This window comes from Motacilla alba, chromosome 6 (assembly GCF_015832195.1).
Source record: "Motacilla alba alba isolate MOTALB_02 chromosome 6, Motacilla_alba_V1.0_pri, whole genome shotgun sequence".
Taxonomy (NCBI): domain Eukaryota; kingdom Metazoa; phylum Chordata; class Aves; order Passeriformes; family Motacillidae; genus Motacilla; species Motacilla alba.
The window spans coordinates 32624858-32645030 of NC_052021.1; the positions used below are offsets into that span (position 1 = coordinate 32624858).

General features: G+C 51.3%; 1 protein-coding gene across 4 annotated transcripts in view; it reads right to left on the reverse strand.

Moving 5' to 3' along the window:
- The window catches only part of FAM53B (family with sequence similarity 53 member B), a 42857-nt gene extending 24536 nt beyond the window's left edge, over positions 1-18321 (reverse strand). For 2 of the 4 annotated variants that reach the window (XM_038140057.1, XM_038140060.1), the window contains exons 1-2: positions 18214-18321; positions 1098-1329 (exon numbers count right to left, since the gene is read on the reverse strand). In XM_038140057.1, coding sequence (XP_037995985.1) covers positions 1098-1166 — 69 coding nt within the window. In that variant the 5' untranslated portion in view covers positions 1167-1329; positions 18214-18321. Of the gene's footprint in view, positions 1-1097; positions 1330-6989; positions 7179-11710; positions 18125-18213 lie in introns of those variants that run through there. The other 2 variants (XM_038140059.1, XM_038140058.1) reach the window with 2 other exon arrangements.
- Between the last annotated feature and the right edge of the window lie 1852 nt (positions 18322-20173).

Sequence of the window (20173 nt, forward strand, 5' to 3'; positions counted from 1 at the left end):
TAGAAGAAATTACTCTCATCTGCCTCTCTGCAGCCAGGTCCCCTTCACCTGCCCCACACACTTACCAGGGCACAGCTGGCACTGAAAGTTCAGGCTTCCCCCTTCCCACCCTGAGCAGCAGCCATGGCAGATGCTGCCTTCCCAGCAGGAGCTAACACTACAGCAAGGGTATTTTTTAATGTATCAATACCCTTCCCAAATTTCACCCTTTTAAGGCAGTATTTTCCACTGCCTGTGGCTTGCTCACCTTGTCCTCTGCCTTTCACTGCCAGGGCAGCCTGCCTTCACCCCAGCACAGCGTGCTCTGTGCCTGGGGACCCCAGCTGGACAGCCTGTCGTCCTCAGCAAACTCAGGCATTTCTATTTCTTTTATGTTCAGAATGCCCATTTATGGCTCATCCTGCCAGATGCTTCCTGCTGTGCTCCTGCACACCCTTATCTCAGGCTCTCAGAGCCTTTGGTCCAGTTTCTTCTCAGACCATGCCCATCTCTCCAGAAGAACAGAGGGGCAAATGGCCACAACCGGCTCGCTCTGATGGCTCTCCATCACCCTGCACCTCCTCCTCGTTTGCTCTGACCCTGCCTGCAGCTGTGTGTCCCCCACCACAGGTACACTCAGCCCTCACAGCATCCTTCAGTTTGTTTGCCACCCCTCATTTGGTTTTTTGTCATTTCCTGCTCATTCAGCATGGTGGATTTACACCTCTCCAGGCTCCCAGAGAAATTAAGTACCACGGCACTGCCCTTCACCATCTCTCACTTAATCCTGCTTCCCACTTGCTCATCCTCCTATTAATGATCAGCATCTGTTCGCTGTCGGTGAAGCAACTTCTCACCTGTGTTATTCCCAGCATTAATTTGATTTTTTTGTGCTGTTTATCCCATTTGGTGCTTACTGAAATCCACATATGCAAAAGCCACAGCACTCCAATCATTTACTAATCACCTGCTCCTTGGATATTAATGCAGCTTTGTAGAAATCAGCGCTACAAACCACCTAAAGATCCATCCCTGCAGGAAAGAAAACCCTTATTACAATGCTACAGCAAAGTTCTTGGCAGTGAAACAGCTCTGAACAGAGACTTCACAAAGCTTACCAGCTCAGTCCTGCATGTTATGGAGTCAGCACCTTTGTTTTCCCGAGTTTTGGTTAAGATCATCACCATGGTAATGCAGTCCTGCCTCCGAGTCCATCAGGGTCCAGGCAAAGGGTGCTGGCAGCTGGGGGCTGGCAAAGCTCCTCTTTCAGTCCATGATCCCCCAGGAGAGGCTGGGCCCTGCCAGCTCCTCGGGGGTGTGCAGGGACAGCCTCGGGCTGTGGAAAGCTCCCTGCACAAAGAGAGAGAGAGAGGAAGAGCTTTAGAGGACTTGCCTGGAGGGTGGATGCACTGGGCAAGGGGCAAGCACTGCCCAAAACACACCCTGATGGTGGTTGCTTGAGGGGTGTGTTTATTTTAGGATCTTAAACATTGTTGGTGTCCCCCTGCTCCCCACCAGCACAGGATGGGGCACTCACAGGAGCTGTTGGAAGCACACAAGGTACACAAGGTGATCCACAGGGACACAAGTATTGCAGTCAAATTAATAAAGTTTCCTCTGAATTCTCCATTTGAAGAGGGGACTCGCATGCCCCATATTGAAGATACAAAAGACATTGAAAGAAGAGCTCATTAAAGCTCCAGGGTTGATCTCACAGAAACCCTTTGGCCCCAGACCAGCTGGGAGCAGATGTCCAGCAGAAAAAGCCTCTCCAGCATCATTATGGCTGTGAAATCCCCTGGATGCCCCTAACCCACCCAATCACTCCATGATTCCCAGTCTATGAAGAGCCCTTCGGGGAGAAACACGAGGCACAGGGAGGAGGAGGGACAGCTCCTTGCCCTGAAACCCTAAGGGCCACACCATGCCTCTTGATCTCCACCTATTTCTTAGGTAGTTTTAGCTAAGGAGAGCTCAGGCTGGACAACAAGGAGGCTCTTGAAATGAAAACAGCAAGCCAGCTCACGCAGCCCTGACCATGAGCCCTGCCTCACCTCCTGGCATCCTCCCCAGCAGATTTATTCCCTTGTAAAGCAGACAGATTGCAACTGAAATCTGATTACTGAAATCAGCGTTTTCCCCAAATCACTCCCCTAATCCTGTTTCTCTATTTTGCTGCTTTGCTTGTTAATGCAAACAACCAAACTCACCATTTGCACAGTCCAAAGAGCACAAAACACTGATCTTGTACCATCCAGTCAAAGCCAATTGTGATGTTCAAGGATGATAGATGAAAATATTCCACTAAGTATTAACCCTTATTCTGAACTGATATGGCTGCTCTTCCCAGCTCCTGAATCATCCTGTCCGTGTTTACTTGGATTAGAGCTTGCAGTGGTGTTAAGAGTAGCTCATTTAAAGGCCAGCTGGCTGGTAAAGAAAAATCACCTTCTATTATTTTATGAGGACAAAGTTCATCCAGAGTGCAGAGCCAAGATTGGGAATCAATACATTTTCTGAAGATTTACTGTTCCCAAGGGGAGCTGGTCAGTCTCCAGCTTTCTGTGGGATATCAATGGAATCATAATTTACAGTTTACTGGTAACTTCATCATAAACCTCTGGGCAACCCAGCGACCAAGTGAAAACTGTCAAATAGAAAAGCAAACATTTCAGAGTGTCAAAATGACACATAATTTGTGAGCAGGGTTAGATGGGATATGGGGAAGGAATTCTTGGCTGTGAGGGTGGCCTGCCCTGGCACAGGGTGCCCAGAGGAGCTGTGGCTGCCCCTGGATGTGTCAAGGCCAGGTTGGACAGGGCTTGGAGCCACCAGGGATAGTGGAAGGGGTCCATGGCAGGGGGTGGAATGAGGTGGTCTTGAAGGTGCATCCTGAACCACACCATTCTGTGCCTCTGTGATTTCCACCTACCACAATCTCAGCTGTCCCTGACCCTGACACAGACAGGAGTGCTGGCTGCAGTGACAAACTCTCTGTGCTGGGAGGACACTGGGGCACCGTTGGCACCAAGATCAAACAAGGGTTCAGAGCAGCATGAAAGCAGCTAAGCGCATTCGCCAGGTATGATTTCTTCAGGAATAATTGCCCTTCCCTGAGGTGATGGTTAATGCTGCAGCAGCACACTCGGGTACACACCCAGGCAGGAGCAGCAGCAAGTACAGGCAGAGGCTCCCTGCCCTGGCCAGGATGCAGCACACACCATCACACCTCCCTGCTCCTCTGCAAGCCCTGCAATTAACACAGCCCTAATGACAGGCAACACAGCAAACTGCTGCCAAGCTGGCAGCCACCACCACCCCCAAGGTTGGGGCCGAGGCGCACTTGCAGGTATCAGCAACTTCAACTTGGTTGGGTTTTGGAACCATCCCCATGGAGAAACTGCAGTGAAAAGGGAAACTTTCCAGTGAAATGTGATCTCTGGCTGCCCATCCTGCCTCCCAGGGCTCCTGACGCACGGTCCTGCCCTGTCACATCCTCTCCATGCAAACAAGTGCCATGGGACACAAGCTGCAGGGCCAGGATGGACCCTATTGATGCTGAGGAGGAAACCACTGTGTATTTATAGACTGGATGCTTTCACACACACACACACGCCAATAAAAAGATACTCTGCAGGGACCATTAATTACTTTAAGAAATGTATTTCCTCATTTGCAATCAGATAAAGGAACTATCTTCATCATGATGTCAAGGTTAAGTTTAGACTTGAGCCACGGCCACTGGGATTGACACAATCTCCTGAGCTCTATGAAAAGCCCCCAGAAATCTCCAAATTTTAGCAAACCCTGCTTTCTACATGGTTCAAAGCACAGACCAAGCAGAAGCCTCACGTGATCTTTGCAGTGGCAGAGCTGGGAAGAGGTTCCTCTCAGAGATGCTTTCTAGACAGTATCACACCTATGGAGTGTTTGGCTTGGAAAAAAATTAAGTGAAATGATCCAAGTCTCATCCACAGGCTTGAAAGAGAAACTCTGGGGAGCAAACATGCTCCTTACAAGGCACAAGCACAGCCTTAGAGCTGCTCACAGGGGATGAACAGCCCTTCCCTGCAGGGAGGTCTCACACCTGAGTGGTAACACAGCAGGCTCCAAGCACCACTCAGAGCCATGCCCTGCTCACTGCCACACTGAACTGCATGGGAAAGACCTCAGAGATTCAGCAAACTGTGTGCCAGATGCTCTGCCACAGCTGGAGGGAGCCTGAGCAATGACCAGTATCACATCCCCGTGCAAATAATGAAAAAACTTCCTCACAGGAAGGGTTACCAGGCCTGGAGTCCCCATCCTGGAGGGATTTAAAAGCCCTGGGGTTGTGGCACTTGGGGACATGGGTTAGTGGTGGCCTTGCCCGTGCTGCAGAAACAATTGGACTCCATGATCTCAGAGGTGTTTTCCAACCCTACCAACTCCATGGTTCCATGGTCTGACCCCCAGAAATACTCCTTGTGGAGATGACTGAGGACCAGCATCGCGCAGATTTCCACTTGCTGTGGGAGCACCACCCCTCTGCACAGAACACATTCAACCCCTGTCCAGCTCAATAATCCATCTCCAGCCACACACACTGACATAAAACCTATTTACAGTGGAAAGGGCACAGGGAACAAGGAGCTGGAGCTGTGTTTTGCATACTGATCCACCTCACAAGCAGAACAGTGAGAATTCACTCAGAATATAAATCACCTGCCCCTGCTGAATTTTTAATGCTGATCAAAGTGAAGAAGGCATGACCCAAGCAGGACCCAGCACCCTTCCCTGTGCTGTGCTTGAAGGAAATGGCTGAGCAAGGAGCCACTGAGATTTCTGGAGTTTATTCAATGCAGGTTAGACCCATGTGTCTGCAGAACCAAAGCTAATCCTGTCAGATTTCCTGCTCTTTTCTGACCCAGAGATGGGGCAACTGAGAGGTGTTTTAAAAACTTTTATTCCATTTTCAGTCTCATGAGAAGGGTGAGACAATACAGATATTATAATTCATGTCATCACAATCAGAAGCTATTTTCTAATTACAATACACTACAGGTGTAATCCTACTACAAGTAAGTCCTACTACAATACAATTTTATAGTTCTATTTCTCTAAAGTATCTAATCTGATTTACAAAGCCATCCTTTTGAACTTATTTTTAGTTCAATTTTTCTTTTGAAGTCTGTCCTATTCTATAGTATTTCTAAGTCAACGTTTCTTATCTCAAAGTTTACATACAAATATACACAGCATGTAAACCTTCTGTCAAATCTTAACAATTTTCTACGAATCCATTTCCCACATAATCCCTCTGGGCCAAGCTCTGAGCATGATTCTAGGGCTCCACCACCATCCCACTCTCACCAGTGACACAGAAATTCCCTCCTCTATGCACACCTTGATTTCTCTGTGCAGTCAGACCAGGCGCAGCACAGCTGATCATCCCCTCCCAAACCCTACAGGGGGCCACAAAGAATTTGGGGGAAAAGCCAAAACTGGTGACTGTAACTGAAAATTGTGGGGTTTAAGGTTTTCTGCAAGCATAACACGGCGATATTCACACACAAAATAAAAATCATGCCTCTCTGCCCATCCTTCCACTTCTTAGAAGTGATTTGGGGCTACACTGAATCTGCTCATGGCACAGCCTGTCTCACCCTCAGGGCTTTGGACAGTGCCAAGGAGTCCATCTTCAATTTCTTGATTTATTGTGTTATGAATTTGGAAAAAATCCATTAAGTCCCTCATTTGCATGTAGCTAAGTCTGGGTTTATTTCCTCACTCAGGCAATAATTTGTCTTCTGCAACAGGGCTGAGCAGGCTCAGCTCTGGCCAGTTTGTTCCCCTTGCTTGAGTCTATGTCATTAGAGGATATTGAGTTTCCTTATGGGGTAAAAACTGCCAATAAATGTGAAAGATGCCATTCAGGGCCCGAGAAGAAATCTTTACACTGTGGACATGCCCCAAGGACTAGTCCTGAGCAAACAGGATCACGAGTCAGCCCACGTGACTTTCAAAGGACAAAATTTCCACGGAGGCAGCTGCTTCAGGATTGTCCCCTGGGACTCTGTCAAGAGCAAAGAGCTGCCCCAGGATGCCCAGCCTCGCGAGGAGAAAGGCTGCAGCCCTGCCCATGTCACCCAGAGCCTGCAGTCAGTTCCTCCTGCTCCACTGGAAGGGCAAACACCATCCAGGACACCATGGTTCTCACACAGTTTTCCACTCCTGCCCAACTCCTGCCTGGCAAAATCTTGTGCTGCCCCATGCTCCAGGTACTCAGAGATTGCCAGCCAAAAAAAAAGGAACGAGGAAATGTCTTCCTCAGCCTCCTGCTTGCACCCAGACTAGACTTCTCCAGGGCTAACAAGACAAGGACACACTTTCAGCACTAATTAACAAGTAAAGGACTTGCCTGCAGGTAGCACAGCAAAGGGGGGAGCAGGGTGTGAGGTGAGCATGGCTCCATAGGTCTGCACAGCTTCAGGAACCATAATCACCTCAGTGCCTGCGAGCAACAGCTTCACACAGGAACACGGGCTCTCACCAGCACAGCCCAGAGCTCACCTGTCCTGCCAGGGCAGGATGAGCCAACAGCTCCAGCCAAGCTAGGAAATCCAAAGCCAGGAGCTCGAGGTCTCCCAGAACAGCACCCATCCCATAGGGCCACGTTAGCAACCAAAAACGCCATGTGAGGCCACACGGATGGAGCCTGAGATAACCCTCACTACCAGGAACCACAGGCACACCAGGGTCCTGCCCACAGCCATAAATGAATTACCAAGCAAACAAAACCCCATCCTCTGCTCCACGTGCCTGGGCACTGCCTCAGCCTGACACCAGAGTCACACAAGGCAGAGGGTGCCCTGCACTCCAAGCCCCAAACCACACATCCAAACCCCCCCAAATCTCTAGGGAGAGCCTGAAGTCCAAGCTCATGCCCAGATCTACATGCTTGGGTTGAACCTCAGCTGCAGGCAAGCACTCACAAGAAAAGGAATCAGGAATTAAGGAAAATTACACACCATCTACTTGGGTAAAAGGTTTATTGCCCCCGTGCTCTTAGGGAATAGGAGTGGCAGGGGAATGAGTCCTGGACACACCAGCAGCGGAAGGACTGAAAGGACAGGGCAGGGGCAGAGGTGCTTTGTCTCAACATCTTTAGCTCGAAGGAAATGGTGCTGGCAGTGACTTTGCCTTTTCCTCCCTGGCAACTGAAAAGGAAAAGAAGAAAGCAAAATTAGTCATCGCAAAACAGCGACCAGCAGGAGAGAGGGGCAAGCGAGGAGCCGTGGGAAACAGCAGGACAGGGGGGATGGCTTCAAACTGAAAGAGAGTAGGCTTGGATTAGATATTAACAAAAAATTCTTCCCTGTGAGGGTGGTGAGGCTCCGGCACAGGTTACCCAGAGAAGTTGTGGCTGCCCCATCCCTGGAAGTGTGTGCCATGCAGACAGAGCCTACAACTGATCCCAGTCCCAGTGACCACAGAAATGACACATTTTCTTTGAGCAATTGTTGCCTATTCCACTCATTATTCCACTACTACCTTTGAGTAGTATTTCCATGGAAGTATCGTCCCTGGGAAGGTTGTCCCTGGAGAAGAGCAGCTGAAGCAGCAGCAGTCCAGCCTGCCGGTCCAACAAACCATCTCACCTTTCTGTGGGTTTCCCCCGCCGCCCCAGTTGTGAGATTTATTACAAGAATTTGCAGTGGTCTGTGAGACACTGTGAGTGTTGGCCACGCTCCCAAAAGCTGAGGAATTGCTGAATTGAGAATTGCTTTGGCTGCTTAATCTCAACAACTAGGGATGCTGAACAAGGCAGCACGGTCTGGGTTTACTTTTAATTACTGCTCAGAGCAGGCTGCTCTAGTAAACAGACACAAAAAACCAATTCTTGTTCCTTCCTTATATTCTTTTCCCATGTACAGCCCGAGAGGTCTGAGCTGAAGTGAGCCCCACCACACTGCTTTTCCTGACTCCTCAAGCATAAACAACTTCAAACAGCACGTGAACCCCTCAGAGTACCTGTCTGTATGAAACAACCTCCATCTGCTTACAGACACATAATAATGCTCTCAGGGTTAGAATCACTGAATGGTTTGGCTTGGAAGGGACCTTAAATCTCATCTCATTCCAAACCCCTGCCATGGGCAGGAACGCCTTCCATGTGTCCAGGTGGCTCCAAGCCCTGTCCAGCCTGGCCTTGGGCACTGCCAGGGATCCAGGGGCAGCCACATCTTCTCTGAGCACCCTGTGCCAGGGCCTGCCCACCTTCAGATAGGGGGATTTTCAGGCTTCCTTGCTCGCTCCAGAGCTCTCAGAGTCCCTGTGAGAAGCAAATCCTGGAGATGCAAAGCGAGTTCAGCACTGCAGCACCGACTGTAATGCTGCTGCTCAGCAGTGACCACTAAAAACCCACCCAGATGAAGCAGGAGCAGGATCTGGGACATCTCACTGAATAATTGGGGAACACTTGCCAAGACCCACAACACCACCATCACTGTCAGAGCCAATTTGGATGCTGCTCGTAAGTCAGATTTCTCCCTTCTGCAAGGCTGAGATGGCAAACAGGTAGAGGCTGACAGCCCTTATGGACATGCCTGGATGTAAAGCAGGAAAACCCTGGATGTATGGATCAACTGGCAGACTCCACATTATCTTCAATCACCTCCCCTTCATGGATAAATACTTTAGGACTGCAGAACCCTCATGTGAAGCCCAACAAAATGATCACTTAGAACCTTCCAAAAATTGAAATTTTCTCATTTTCTCCCTGAAGTCAGCAGGCAGTATGAAAACAATTTCAGATGCTTTCAGTGGATGGGCCCTGTGCCCACACAGGGTGACACACGTGCCTGCTGCCACCTGCCCACCCCACACTGTTTGCATTGGACCAAAGTACTTTGCTGAGAAATGGCTTTCAAAGAGCTCTTGGGCTCCTGAAAGACAAGCCTGGAGCCTTTATTTATCCTCCTAGCGACCCAAAGGCACTTTTCCCTGCTGTTTGTCCACCCGTTGCCACCAACACCAGCACAGGGAGGGAAGGAGCCCTCTGGGGCCAGGAAACCTTTGCCCACACTGCCACTTCCGTGTCCCCGTAAACTTCCGAGTGCTGCATCTTCCATAAATCTCTTTAAGGCACGAGCAGCCAAACATCTGTGGGTTGTCTGAATGAGGGGGAATTTGGCAGACTGAAGAGCAAACTCGCCTCGCCCCGCAGCCTTCGCCTCCCTTGTTTTCCTCGGGTTCATTAAATACACAACAATCTGTTAGCAGAAGATGGTTCCTACGTGCAGGGGCTGCCAAGGAGCCAGGTTTGATGCCTCTGGTGGAGATGGGAATGTGTGATGAGCACGGGGGGGGCTTTTCTTGGTGCAGCAGGGCAAGGAGAGGACGGGCTGCACCCACCCTGCCTCCCCCAGCGACCACCCGCCATGTGGCAAAGGTTATCTCCGATGTCAGAGCCATCCTGCAGGTGATTTTGGGTAGCTTCAAGGGGAACAGAGCAGAAAAAGTGTGGGACAAGCAGGAGGAGATGCCAGCCAAGGATGTCATCCTGCAGCATCATCCCAACTGGGATGACTGTGCCACATCCAGATGGAGGAACCAGGCTCTGCCAGGGTTATTCACACCACTGAGCAGAGCCCTGGGCAGGGGACATCCCTGATCCTGAGGAAACTGGGGGTTCCCACTGCTGCTGGGCAGCACGAGGCTCAGGCACGCGGGGAAGACACTGCCAACACCCAGCCACAGGCAGACAGGGCTGGTGCTGTGATGGGGAACAGCACTGGAGGCTTCGCCTTCCCTCAAAGGAAGTCTTTGGCTACGAGGGAGAAGTCAAAGCAAACACCCACTCACGGTGTTTACCTGCCTAAATCAAAGCCAAAGCAGCCCTGAAACGTGCCCGACAGCATTTCCACAGAGTCATTCATGGAGAGTTTGGACTTGGCTTTTAGCTGGTGTTTTTAATATCCAGGGAGACGCTTGCGAGGCTGGAATAATACGGAATCTGTTGCTGTAACACACTCAGGGCTCCTGAGAGGTGTCAGCAGCACGTAGAGCCCAAACCCTCTGCAGGTTTGGCTCCATCAGGGGTCCCTGAGGGCCAGCAGCGAGATGCTTCCCATGGGGAACAGCTCCAGCAAGCCCAAGGTACCACTGCCCCAAAGCAAGGTACCTGCCAGGGGATTGCCCAGCCAGAGAAGTCATGCCCACAGAGGACAATTTTCCCAAAACTGGGGTGCTTTGTCCCCAGAGATGCCCTTGATTTCCATGGAGTAGGGCAGGATGAGCTCCACTGTAGCTTAGCAGCCATAAAAGCCCAGATTTTGCAGCCCATTTTGGAGGTGAGGAAAATTTTTAAAAAGTAAGTGGAAATGCAGACAGCCCCTGGTTTTATTTGGGCTGGCAGGAACACAGTTCTGTCCTTCACTCCTCGAGCTCATTTATGACAGCGTGAACAGGCAGCAATAAAGGGGGAAAAGAAATTAAAAATCTGCATTTTCCACCCTATCGGTCTCCATCTCTGGATAGTCTCCCTATATCCTCTTTCTCTCATGCCAAGGGTGAAGATCAGGAGAGAAACAGATTCCCTTGTGCCCCAGAAAGGGGAAGCCCAAAGGACAGATGGGTTGGCCCCAGCACCAGCGTGGTGTGAACCACAAACAGCATCCCGAGGAGAACTGACCTAAATGCTGCATCCCATCCCTGCTCCAAAGCTGCCAGGAAGGGAACCAAGCCAGGTATTTTGTCAGTGCACAAACATGAGTGATTACCCAGGACAAATAGGGCAGCAAAAATGTCCACCTTCATCACATGGAAAAAAAACCATGTATCAACTTGCAGCCCTAATGAGCGAAGGGATTAATGAATCCTGGAATTTGTAAATCATTATGAAGTGCCCAAAATAAGGCCAGCACCTTAAATGAACGAGACTACTAGTTAAACAGCAGGTTCTGTTAGAAAACGGGATACAGGGGATTTTACAGATATTAAGGACAATAAGAAGTCACACTGACAACAACCAAAAGAATGGTGGAATCATTAGTCAGGATGCAGAAAAGGAAGAAATAGGCAATATAAACATTACTGTCCTGAGCAGAAAGGAAAACTACACAGTCACATTTGTCAGGAGTAACCTGGGATGATATTAAACAGCAGGCACTAAATATAGATCCTTCTTAAACAACAGCTCCAAATAAATTTACACCTTGAATTTTATGAGATCGTGCCAAAAAGTCTTCTGAGCCATCAGCACGGATGGTCCCTGAGGACAGGCACAAGCCAGCCTGGTAAATGTGGTGGGTGAGACCTCGAGCCCAGCAAGGCTCTGGTTTCAGTGCAAGGTCAGGGAGTCAGGAATCACAATTACAGCACCGAGGAAAGAGCTCTCCCCTCACCTGAAGCCTTTGTGCAGGTGAAAGGGAGCACTGGTATAAAACACCTCATTAAAGTGGATGACAGCCACTGATAACCCTTTACTGGCACATCCCAAGCAGACCTGCAGGTAACTGGTGACACTGGCTGCAGCAGAAATCACACTGCCACCCTATGCCACGCAGTATTTCTGGCAGTAACTGGGAAGGAAACAGGAAAAGCAGAGCTCTGTAAGTGACTGAGACCAGCAAAGTGCTAAACACAGAGAACAGCGTGGTGACACAGAACAGAGAGAAGCAACCAGCACATTGGTTACAGAGATGTTGAGATACACCCTAAAAAATTAAATTGCTTAAAAGCCACTCACCTCAAAGGCAGGGGCACGAGCCCAGGCTCCTGCATGGCGCAGCAGATTACCCAGGCATGCAGGGATATGTCCACAGGCTGGATACATTTGGGGTCTCCAGGAGGAGAAGGGATGGTACAGCCTCTGTGCTCTGCACTCCACACCCTCTGCGGGCACCTGGAGCCTCCTCCCACCTCTACCCAAGGTCTGGAGGGGACTCCAGGAGTAACTGGGGGGCTGCAAGACACAGGTGCAGCACAAGACAGGGTGAACGTGGAGTGGTAACTGCTGAGGATGACCTCACTGCCTCAGAGAGGGCAGGAGAAGCTGAGCAGGTCCCTCAGAGGGAGCAGAGCAGCAGTGGGACACCTCCCAGCACGGCAGGAAGATGGAGCTACGCAGATGCAGAGCAAGGGCAAAGTGCAATTTTTTTTCCTGAACAGCACAGACAATAATCATTGCAATAAGCTACAGCATCACAAATGACTGCACGGGCATCTCAGCCAGTGCTACAGCTTCATCTCTGCACTGGGGGCCTTTCTGAAAGACACTGAATCATAGAATCATTAGGTTGGAAAGACCTTTAAGATCACTGAGCCCATGCTCTAGCAAGAATTAACTCAGAAAATGACTAAAAATGGTGATGCACAGAGCAGTCCCAGAAGCAGGGCTCTCCTGGCTCGCTGCCCCACGCCCCGAGTGAGCTGTTGCAGCCCGTGCCCAGCAGCCCCCATGGCCCAGGGTGGGATGTGCAGGGGTCAGGGGGCTGGGCTGACACAGCAGCTCCTCCACAGGCTGGCCTGGCTCTTGTCCAGCTCCTCTTGAAGCTGCCACCTTTCTGGTGTATCATGGGGTTCCCAAGACAGGCACGGGGGGGGCATGGACAGCACAACCCATCCCACTGCAGGGCTGGAACTTGTTCTTTAAATTAAATTTAAATACATACATCTGAAACCTGCATGGGAAAAGTCATTTCTACCAACAACACAAACCATGCACAACCAAAAATGTGAGTGAGAGTTTCTAAATGAAACATTTACATTTTGGCAACGTACATCTTCATTCACGATGCTTTCACTCTGAGAAGCACCATCCATTGCACTGCATTTCATTTATAGCACAACTGACAGTCCAAAAATCACAGAATGGCCTGGACTGGAAGAGACCTTAAAGAGCATCTCATTCTAACGCCCTGCCATGGGCAGGGACAAATTCCACCACACCAGGGCAGGGACAAATTCCACCACACCAGGGTGCTCCAAGCCCTGTCCAACCTGGCCTTGGACACTTCCAGAGACCCAGGAGCAGCCACAGCTTTTCCAGGCTTTACTGTTTTTCTGAGTTAACAGAGAGTCTACAAACCCAAAAATGGATATTTCTAATGCTTTCTGTATCTTTATAATTATAATGGCTCTTCAGCTTTGGCACACAATTGTAGCTTTTGGCACCTAGTCCATAATATTAAAACTTGTCCTTTCGAAAATATTATACAATGTTCATTTGTACCAGCTGGGACAAAAAAAACCCCAAAGCATTTGGTAACTGGGATAATAATATATACACTTGAAGAAATTTCATAGCATTGACAACTATTGCCCAGCACACCAGAAGGCAGTTCTCAGTAAGGTTAAGGCTGTCACAGAAACACAAAAATCACAGTTATTGTGACTTTCCCACATCACTTGAAATGAGAAATGGCCAGCTCCACCTGGCCTAGCTGTGCTGCCAGACTGTCCTAAGCAGAGACCAGTTGTCTGCATTAACTCCTTTTCCTTACAACTAACATTTCCCATGGGTGCAGAACAATGATGATGGCACTTGTACAACTGGGGCAGACGAGCACGAAGGCTTGTCTGGGGTCACTGCAAGAGTTGTCACAGGATAAAGGACAAAAAAGATACCTTAAAGGCAAATAACACGCTTTAACTCACCCCCTCGGCTTTAGGAGCAGGTTCAGGGGTGAGTCTCTGGACCTCATGGCCCAGACCAGTCACTGAGAGCAAAGCCAGTCACTGACGCACCTGGCCAGCCACATCCTTCTGCACCAGCACCTCCCCAAGCCCTGCTTCTCCTCAGCCATCCAAAGAACCCCTGGTCCTTCCTTTCAGGGGCTGGTTTTGAGCACAGAGAGGGAGAGCAGGTTTTCCAGCTGCTGGATCAGAGCTTGCCAGATCCCATTTTTTACAAACCCTAGGAGACGTAAGGATTTGTGAGCACAAAGCGGCCGCGGAGTCAAACTCCTCTTTCACCACGGTCCCATACCTACCGCACAGCCAGCCCCGAGCCCTGGCTGCTGAAAGCAAAAGCTATGGCCAGCAGCCACAAATACAGGCAATGATGTAGCCCAAGGGATGCTTCAAATGGACTACAGAGGAGTGACACCAATGATGCTGCTATATTTAATCCTCTAAAAGCAAAAACCATGACCAAGTCTCCCTTGGGTACACTTTCAGGGGGGAGGTACAGAAACTCAACGCACCAGAACAGATTTTTTGCACTCACTCAACCAGTTCTTAAAATATTACTCAAATGAAGTGATTACTGAGCCAAACTGGCCTGGTACTTCCCACCCATCCGTGCAGAGACCCACAGCAAGCAGGGCTGGGAGCAGCCACGCTTACAGGGCTTGGTGCTGCTCCTCCAGCTCAGCCTAATGCAGTTTATTCCTCCCTGCATTGCAAAGAAACTTATACCAAATCTTACTTATCTTACACAGCATGTGTCAGATGCATAAGATGCAAGATCACACATATCCAATGCCACAGGTTATAAAACTCATGGATAAACCACCTGAAGCCAGGAGAAATTCTGGCTGGAAATCAACTGCACCGCCACACTTCTTAATTATCAATCCCCACCTCACCTGCTGATGAGTAAAGACCCACACATCCGCAGCCTGTCCTGAGATGCACCATCCCAGCGAGGCTCTTGCTTGGGAATTTTTGTCTCCCTAAAGGCAGCCAACTCAGAAAAGTTTGCAAAAACAAACCAACCCATGGATCTGCTCCCTCCAGCTCCCTGTAGCAGAGCCACGTTCTGCATTGCTGCTCTGCAGAAACAGCTGGGTCACGGGCAGCCAGGCTGCAACTGCAGGCACAGAGTGTGACCTTGGAGAAGTCCTTTTTCACAACTACAACACGGCCACTGCTCGTGGGGAGACTTGTGGGCAGAACCAGAGCTCCAGGGCTCATGTCTGCCCACGTCCTGAGCGCTTCCAAGGAACTTACAGAAGGTCTCATCCCTACAGAAAGTGGTGGCACTCATCCCATGACATGCTGGGGATCAGGGACGGGAGCTTCCCTGGGGGGAGCAGCCCACAGCCAGGCAGGCTGGCAGGCACAGAGGAGAAGCACGGTGGAAAATTCCCTCCTCTTTGCCCGATGAGTTTATATTTAGCTCTCTGAGGAGCAGAGTGTTGTTTTGGTGATATTTTCGCCCAGCCCCGCAGGGACCCCTGCAAAGGGAGCTGGGGCTCCCACCACACGTGAGACCCACGGCACTCACAGCCCTCTGCTGCTCGGCAGACCTGCTTTTTTTTTTTTAGTTCTGTTTCCCCGAGTCAGCAGGCTTGCTTCCTCTTCCTCCTCCTCCCGTTTTGGGAGAGAAAGGAGCAGAAAACGTCAGCCAAGAAAAGAGCTTGCATGAGGAGCTGCAGAGGAACAACATCCCAGCTCCTCTGCTGCCCTGGTCCCCCATGGCCACAGGAATAAAACTTGTTTTTCTGAAGGTATTTTCACTCCAGGAGAGAGTTTTGGTGAGTGCAAACCTGACACAAAGGCTCTGCCTGCCCTGTCCCTCCCCTGGGATGTGGGAAGGAGACTCGATCCTGCTCTCTGAACAGCTATGAGCATCTCTGGCACCTGGCCCTGTCCCAGCCCGTTGGTCCAAAGTCTGCCCTGCCACAGAATAATGTTCATTAGGACTATTTCCCAGCAACATCATTTGACAAACCACGTGACACGGGAGGGGGAAGGGAACAAAACCAAAATCACCCTTTCAGCTTGGGGTGTCCTCTTTTCCATCTGAGATTTTACAAGGCAAGTGCAAACCGCCTCCATTCGAGCAAATAAAAGAAAAATTCTATGCAACATTATAAGAAATAAAGAAAAAAGGAGGAAGGGTCTCCAACCACACAGCTGCAATTTGAGAAATCAGAAATCTACCAGCAATAATAAACAGACAATGGGATAAAGCTCATTCCCCTCCCCACCCATCAGGACACAGCCCATGGTGTCAGTTCTGCACACAAATGCAGGTGTTTCAGCAAAAAGTTGTGTATCTTGTTCTGCCTATACTTTTGCTGTAAGTGAAGCAAGCCTTCACTACTACTAGAAAAAAAAAAAAAACAACATTGCATATGATTAACCAATGCAGATCTGGGGATTTTTATTGGTATATGTTTGCCTATTTGCATGTGTGCATATTTATACACATGTATTTATTTATGCAGGTATCCATAGCTGAAAATTAACCTGCATCGGTGCTGGCTCTGTCCCACAGTCTTGATCTCCACATACAAAAATCTGGATCTCACTCACACAAATCAATCATCCGCTGAACTGATTTGCACAGATTTTCTATGCAAAGTCTTGCATTTACAGCAAAAGGCCATCTGCTTTCTATAACCACTGTGGTTCCTGGACACCTCGGCCCTGTGCAGAGCTGGAAGTCACAGAAGTTTCCCTCCCTCCTCTGGGCTGAAGCTGGAAGTGAGAAAGTCTGGAGCCAGGGACTCAGCAGCAAGCCCAGCACGCGTGGCCCTGCTCCACGTGGCTGTGCTTGGCACCGTGTCCTTCCCTCCTCTGAAGTGGAGAGAAGGAAGCAATTCCACGGCAGGTTGTTTTGGCTGGGTTTTCCCCCCCCACTTTTGGAAGCAAGGAGGCTGAGTGCTTCTCCCGAAATCCTGCCCCCCTGAGCAGGGCCGTGCCAGAGCTGGGTGTGACACACTCACCACCACAAGCATCCTCAGGCTCCACAGGACACTCAAAAATGAAGAAATAAATCAGAAGCTCACTTCAAACCTGCACCGAGCCACGAGAAGTACGGACAGAGCAAACCGCTCTGAAATTCAGGTTTTTTTACTATCACTCTAATTAATCTGTTTCATGACCCACCCCAAATATTTTCTCCAGAAACATTATCTACATTGTTTTGGGGTTTCTTTATTTCTTTTTCCAGCCCTCAGCCAAGCCCTGGTAAATATTTCTGCCCACGATAGAGGCAGGCCAAGGGACTCTGTGCTTTGTGATGGCAGCAGCATCTCCTGTGCTCGGAAATACCCAGCACTGGGCAGAGATGCTCGCAGCCCTCCGTGTTTTTACTGGATTATCACAAAACACTGCTACCTCTGCAATTTGCAAGTAGTTTTTAATCTGTCAAAACAGACTTTTAGTATTGCTTGAGGATTCAAAAGGAAAATATGCACATCTGGTTTCAATCGCCAACTGAAGTTTTGTCTATCAGCCTATTTCATAACAAATTACGCTCACTTTTCACTCCAGAGGATTTCCTAAGGAGGGGATGAGCTGCCAAGGTACACCAGCGTCTGTGGAGACCGCACGGCACCGAGAGGCAGCGGCACAACTCAGTGACAGGCACCGCGCTGTTAAAACTCTCTCTGTGTCAAGTAAATTAAAATTACTGAGGAAAAGCCCCTTACCCGTGAAATCTGTGTGTACAGCTGTACCTGAAACCTTCACGTACCTTAGAACCCGATCAACCTGACGTCACTGAATGGAGAAACAAGACTTACAGGCTTTCTAGGACAGCCCCCCTGCCAGGGCACTTCACACAGCGAGGCGCTGCCGCGTCCCATCGCAGCAGCGTCGGGGGCTGGAGACCCCCCCGGGGACCGGCCTGTCCCCCTGTCCTGCTGCCCCGAGCCACCTCACACGTGCCACGAGCGAAACGCGAGGCACGGCACGGTGGGAAGCGTGCGCTGGCCCTGGGCGAGCCGGAGAGCATCTCTGCGGGGATGCTCAGGCGCGGCTCCCCGGGGCTGCAGCCCCCGTCGGACCCCGACCCCGGGCAGCGCTGCCCCGAGCCCGGCGGCACCCGAGTTTCACCCCCCTGGAGCAGCACTCTCGGCCCGGAGAAAGGAAAGCACGTGTTGATCCTTTCGCAGGAAATAATTCCAGTGGCAAAGGCAGAGGACTCGGAGCGGGTGAGGACCGCTCGCCGAACTCCGGATTGCCGCCCGTCCCCGCACGTCGGGCTCAGCATCCCGCACCCCCTCGCCGCTCCGGACACACATCCCACCGCTCCACGCTCCCTCCGGCCGCCCGGGCGGCTCCTCCGCCGTGCCCCCCGCTCACCCCGGGGCGGGGTGAGACCCGACGGCACAAAGGCGGACATCCCCAGCCCGCTCGGCGGGGATGCGGCGGCGGCGGGGGGTACCACCCTCCTACCCCATCACCTCCGAGCCGCCCCGTCCCCGGGCAGGGCGCACCGCCGCCCTTTGTCCGCTCCCCCCCCGGCACCCCCCGGGGCGGCACGGCCCCCGCTGCGCTCCGAGCATCGCTTACCGAGCGCTTCCCGCGGGGGCGGCGGAGCGGCCCGGCCGGGCCGGCTGTGGGCGCCGCTCCGACCGCGCTCCGCTGCCGCCGCCGCCGCCGCCGTGCTGCGGGCGGGGCGGGCGGAGGGAGGGAGCGAGGAGGAGGAGGAGGAGGAGGAGAAGGAGGAGGAGGAGGAGGAGGAGGAGGAAATGTGCTTGTCACTTCCTGAGCGGAGCCAGCGCCGGCAGAGCCCGGCCCGCACCTGCGGAGCGCCCGCCCCGGGGACCCGCGCACCGGAGCGCTCGCTGCGAGGGGAGGCGGCGGAGACCCTCGGCTGCCGCCCCGAATGGGCATCCCCGGGGTCAAACATCGCCAGAAAGAGCGTGCTGGGGGAAGGGGGAAAGTCCAAAAATAATAAAAAGGGGGATTCGGGCAGCGGTGAAGCGCTGCCCGGCGGGGAGCCGCGGCTGGAGCTGGCAGCGGCATCAGCGCCCGCACGGCCCCGCAGCCCGGGATGCTGCGGGTGCGGCTCGCGTGGGGCTCCGCAGCCCGTTCGGAGGCCGAGAGTGACTCCTGGTGGCACGGCCGGCCCGGGGAGGAGCAGAACTGGACTTACCAGCAGCTCATTGAAGGGTCCCCGCAAGAAGTAGCGCTGAAGTTTTGGCACATCACAGATGGATACCGTGTGCTTCTGCACCCACCAGTGAATAAAAATCCCGCTCCTTAGTTTTTCTCACCCTTTCATAGAATCACTGAATGGTTTGGGTTGGAAAAGACCTTTAAAGGTCATGTAGTTCCACATCCCTTCCATGGGCAGGGATGCCTTCTGCTATCCCAGGCTGCTCCAAGCCCCATCCAACCTGGCCTTGGACACTGGCAGGGATCCAGGGGCAGCCACAGCTTCTCTGGGCACCCTGTGCCAGGGCCTCACCACCCTCAGAGGGAACAATTCCTTCCCATTATCCCATCTAATCCTTCCTTCTGTCAGTTTGAAGCTGTTCCCCCTTGTCCTGTCAGTCCAGCCCCTTGTCCCAAGTCCCTCTTCAGTTCCTTGAAGCCTGTTTAGGAAGGAGCCGTGGGTCCCCTGCAGTACTGGGAGGTACATCTGCTTGGCTTCACGTGGGAATGGCCTTTGGCAGCCCTGAGCTCTCAGTGACATTTTCCATCCACCCAGGCTGCACCACGCACAGCATGCGGGCTCCTTCCGAGAGCGAGCGTAACGAGCGAACAAGGAAACGACATGACAGCTAAAAGGAAGATTTAGGACTCATTACAAAACAGAGCCCAAACATTAATCTTAAACATATGCGAGCAGACAACACGGATGCCATCGGGAATGAATCTGGGGCCGAATTTCATCCACCCGGCTGGATGGCCGGGCACGGTGCTGGGGATGGCATGCAGGGACAAGTAAGGGACAAGTAAGGGACAAGTAAGGGCATGAATGGCAAGGGAGGCTGTGGCTGTGAGCTTAGCAGTGCCCCGAGTGTCCTGCCCTGCTGTGCACAGCCCAGGACAACAAATTACTGTCGAGGAAGACTTGTCACTTAGTATTTAATGCAGTGAAGAAGTAAGAGGGAAGCAAGCAGAAGTAGCGGGCAGATACTTAACAAAGGAGCAGCTCCCACCAACACAGCGAGGGCTGATCTCAACAAAAGTGGCTCCGTGCTCAGTACACATAAAATTAAGCAGGAGTGGCCAGTCTGAGTGGGTGATGAACAGGGAGAAGGGTTTGATGATGTGAAGGGGCTTTTGCATCATGTTCCTCCATCCCACTCAATATTTGCTTTTCTTATCACGTGTTGAGACTGGTAGCAATAAAACACTTGCTAACTCCTTTTCCAGAACTTTGGGAATCAAGTCTGAAAATGTTTTTTTTTATGGTTTCCCAGTGGAATATTTCAGCAATAAAGCTCAGAGCATAATTGAATCCATTCCCGTGGCAGCCTTGGGCTCCAAGGCTCAAGCAGAAAGTTGTTTTCTGTCTGCT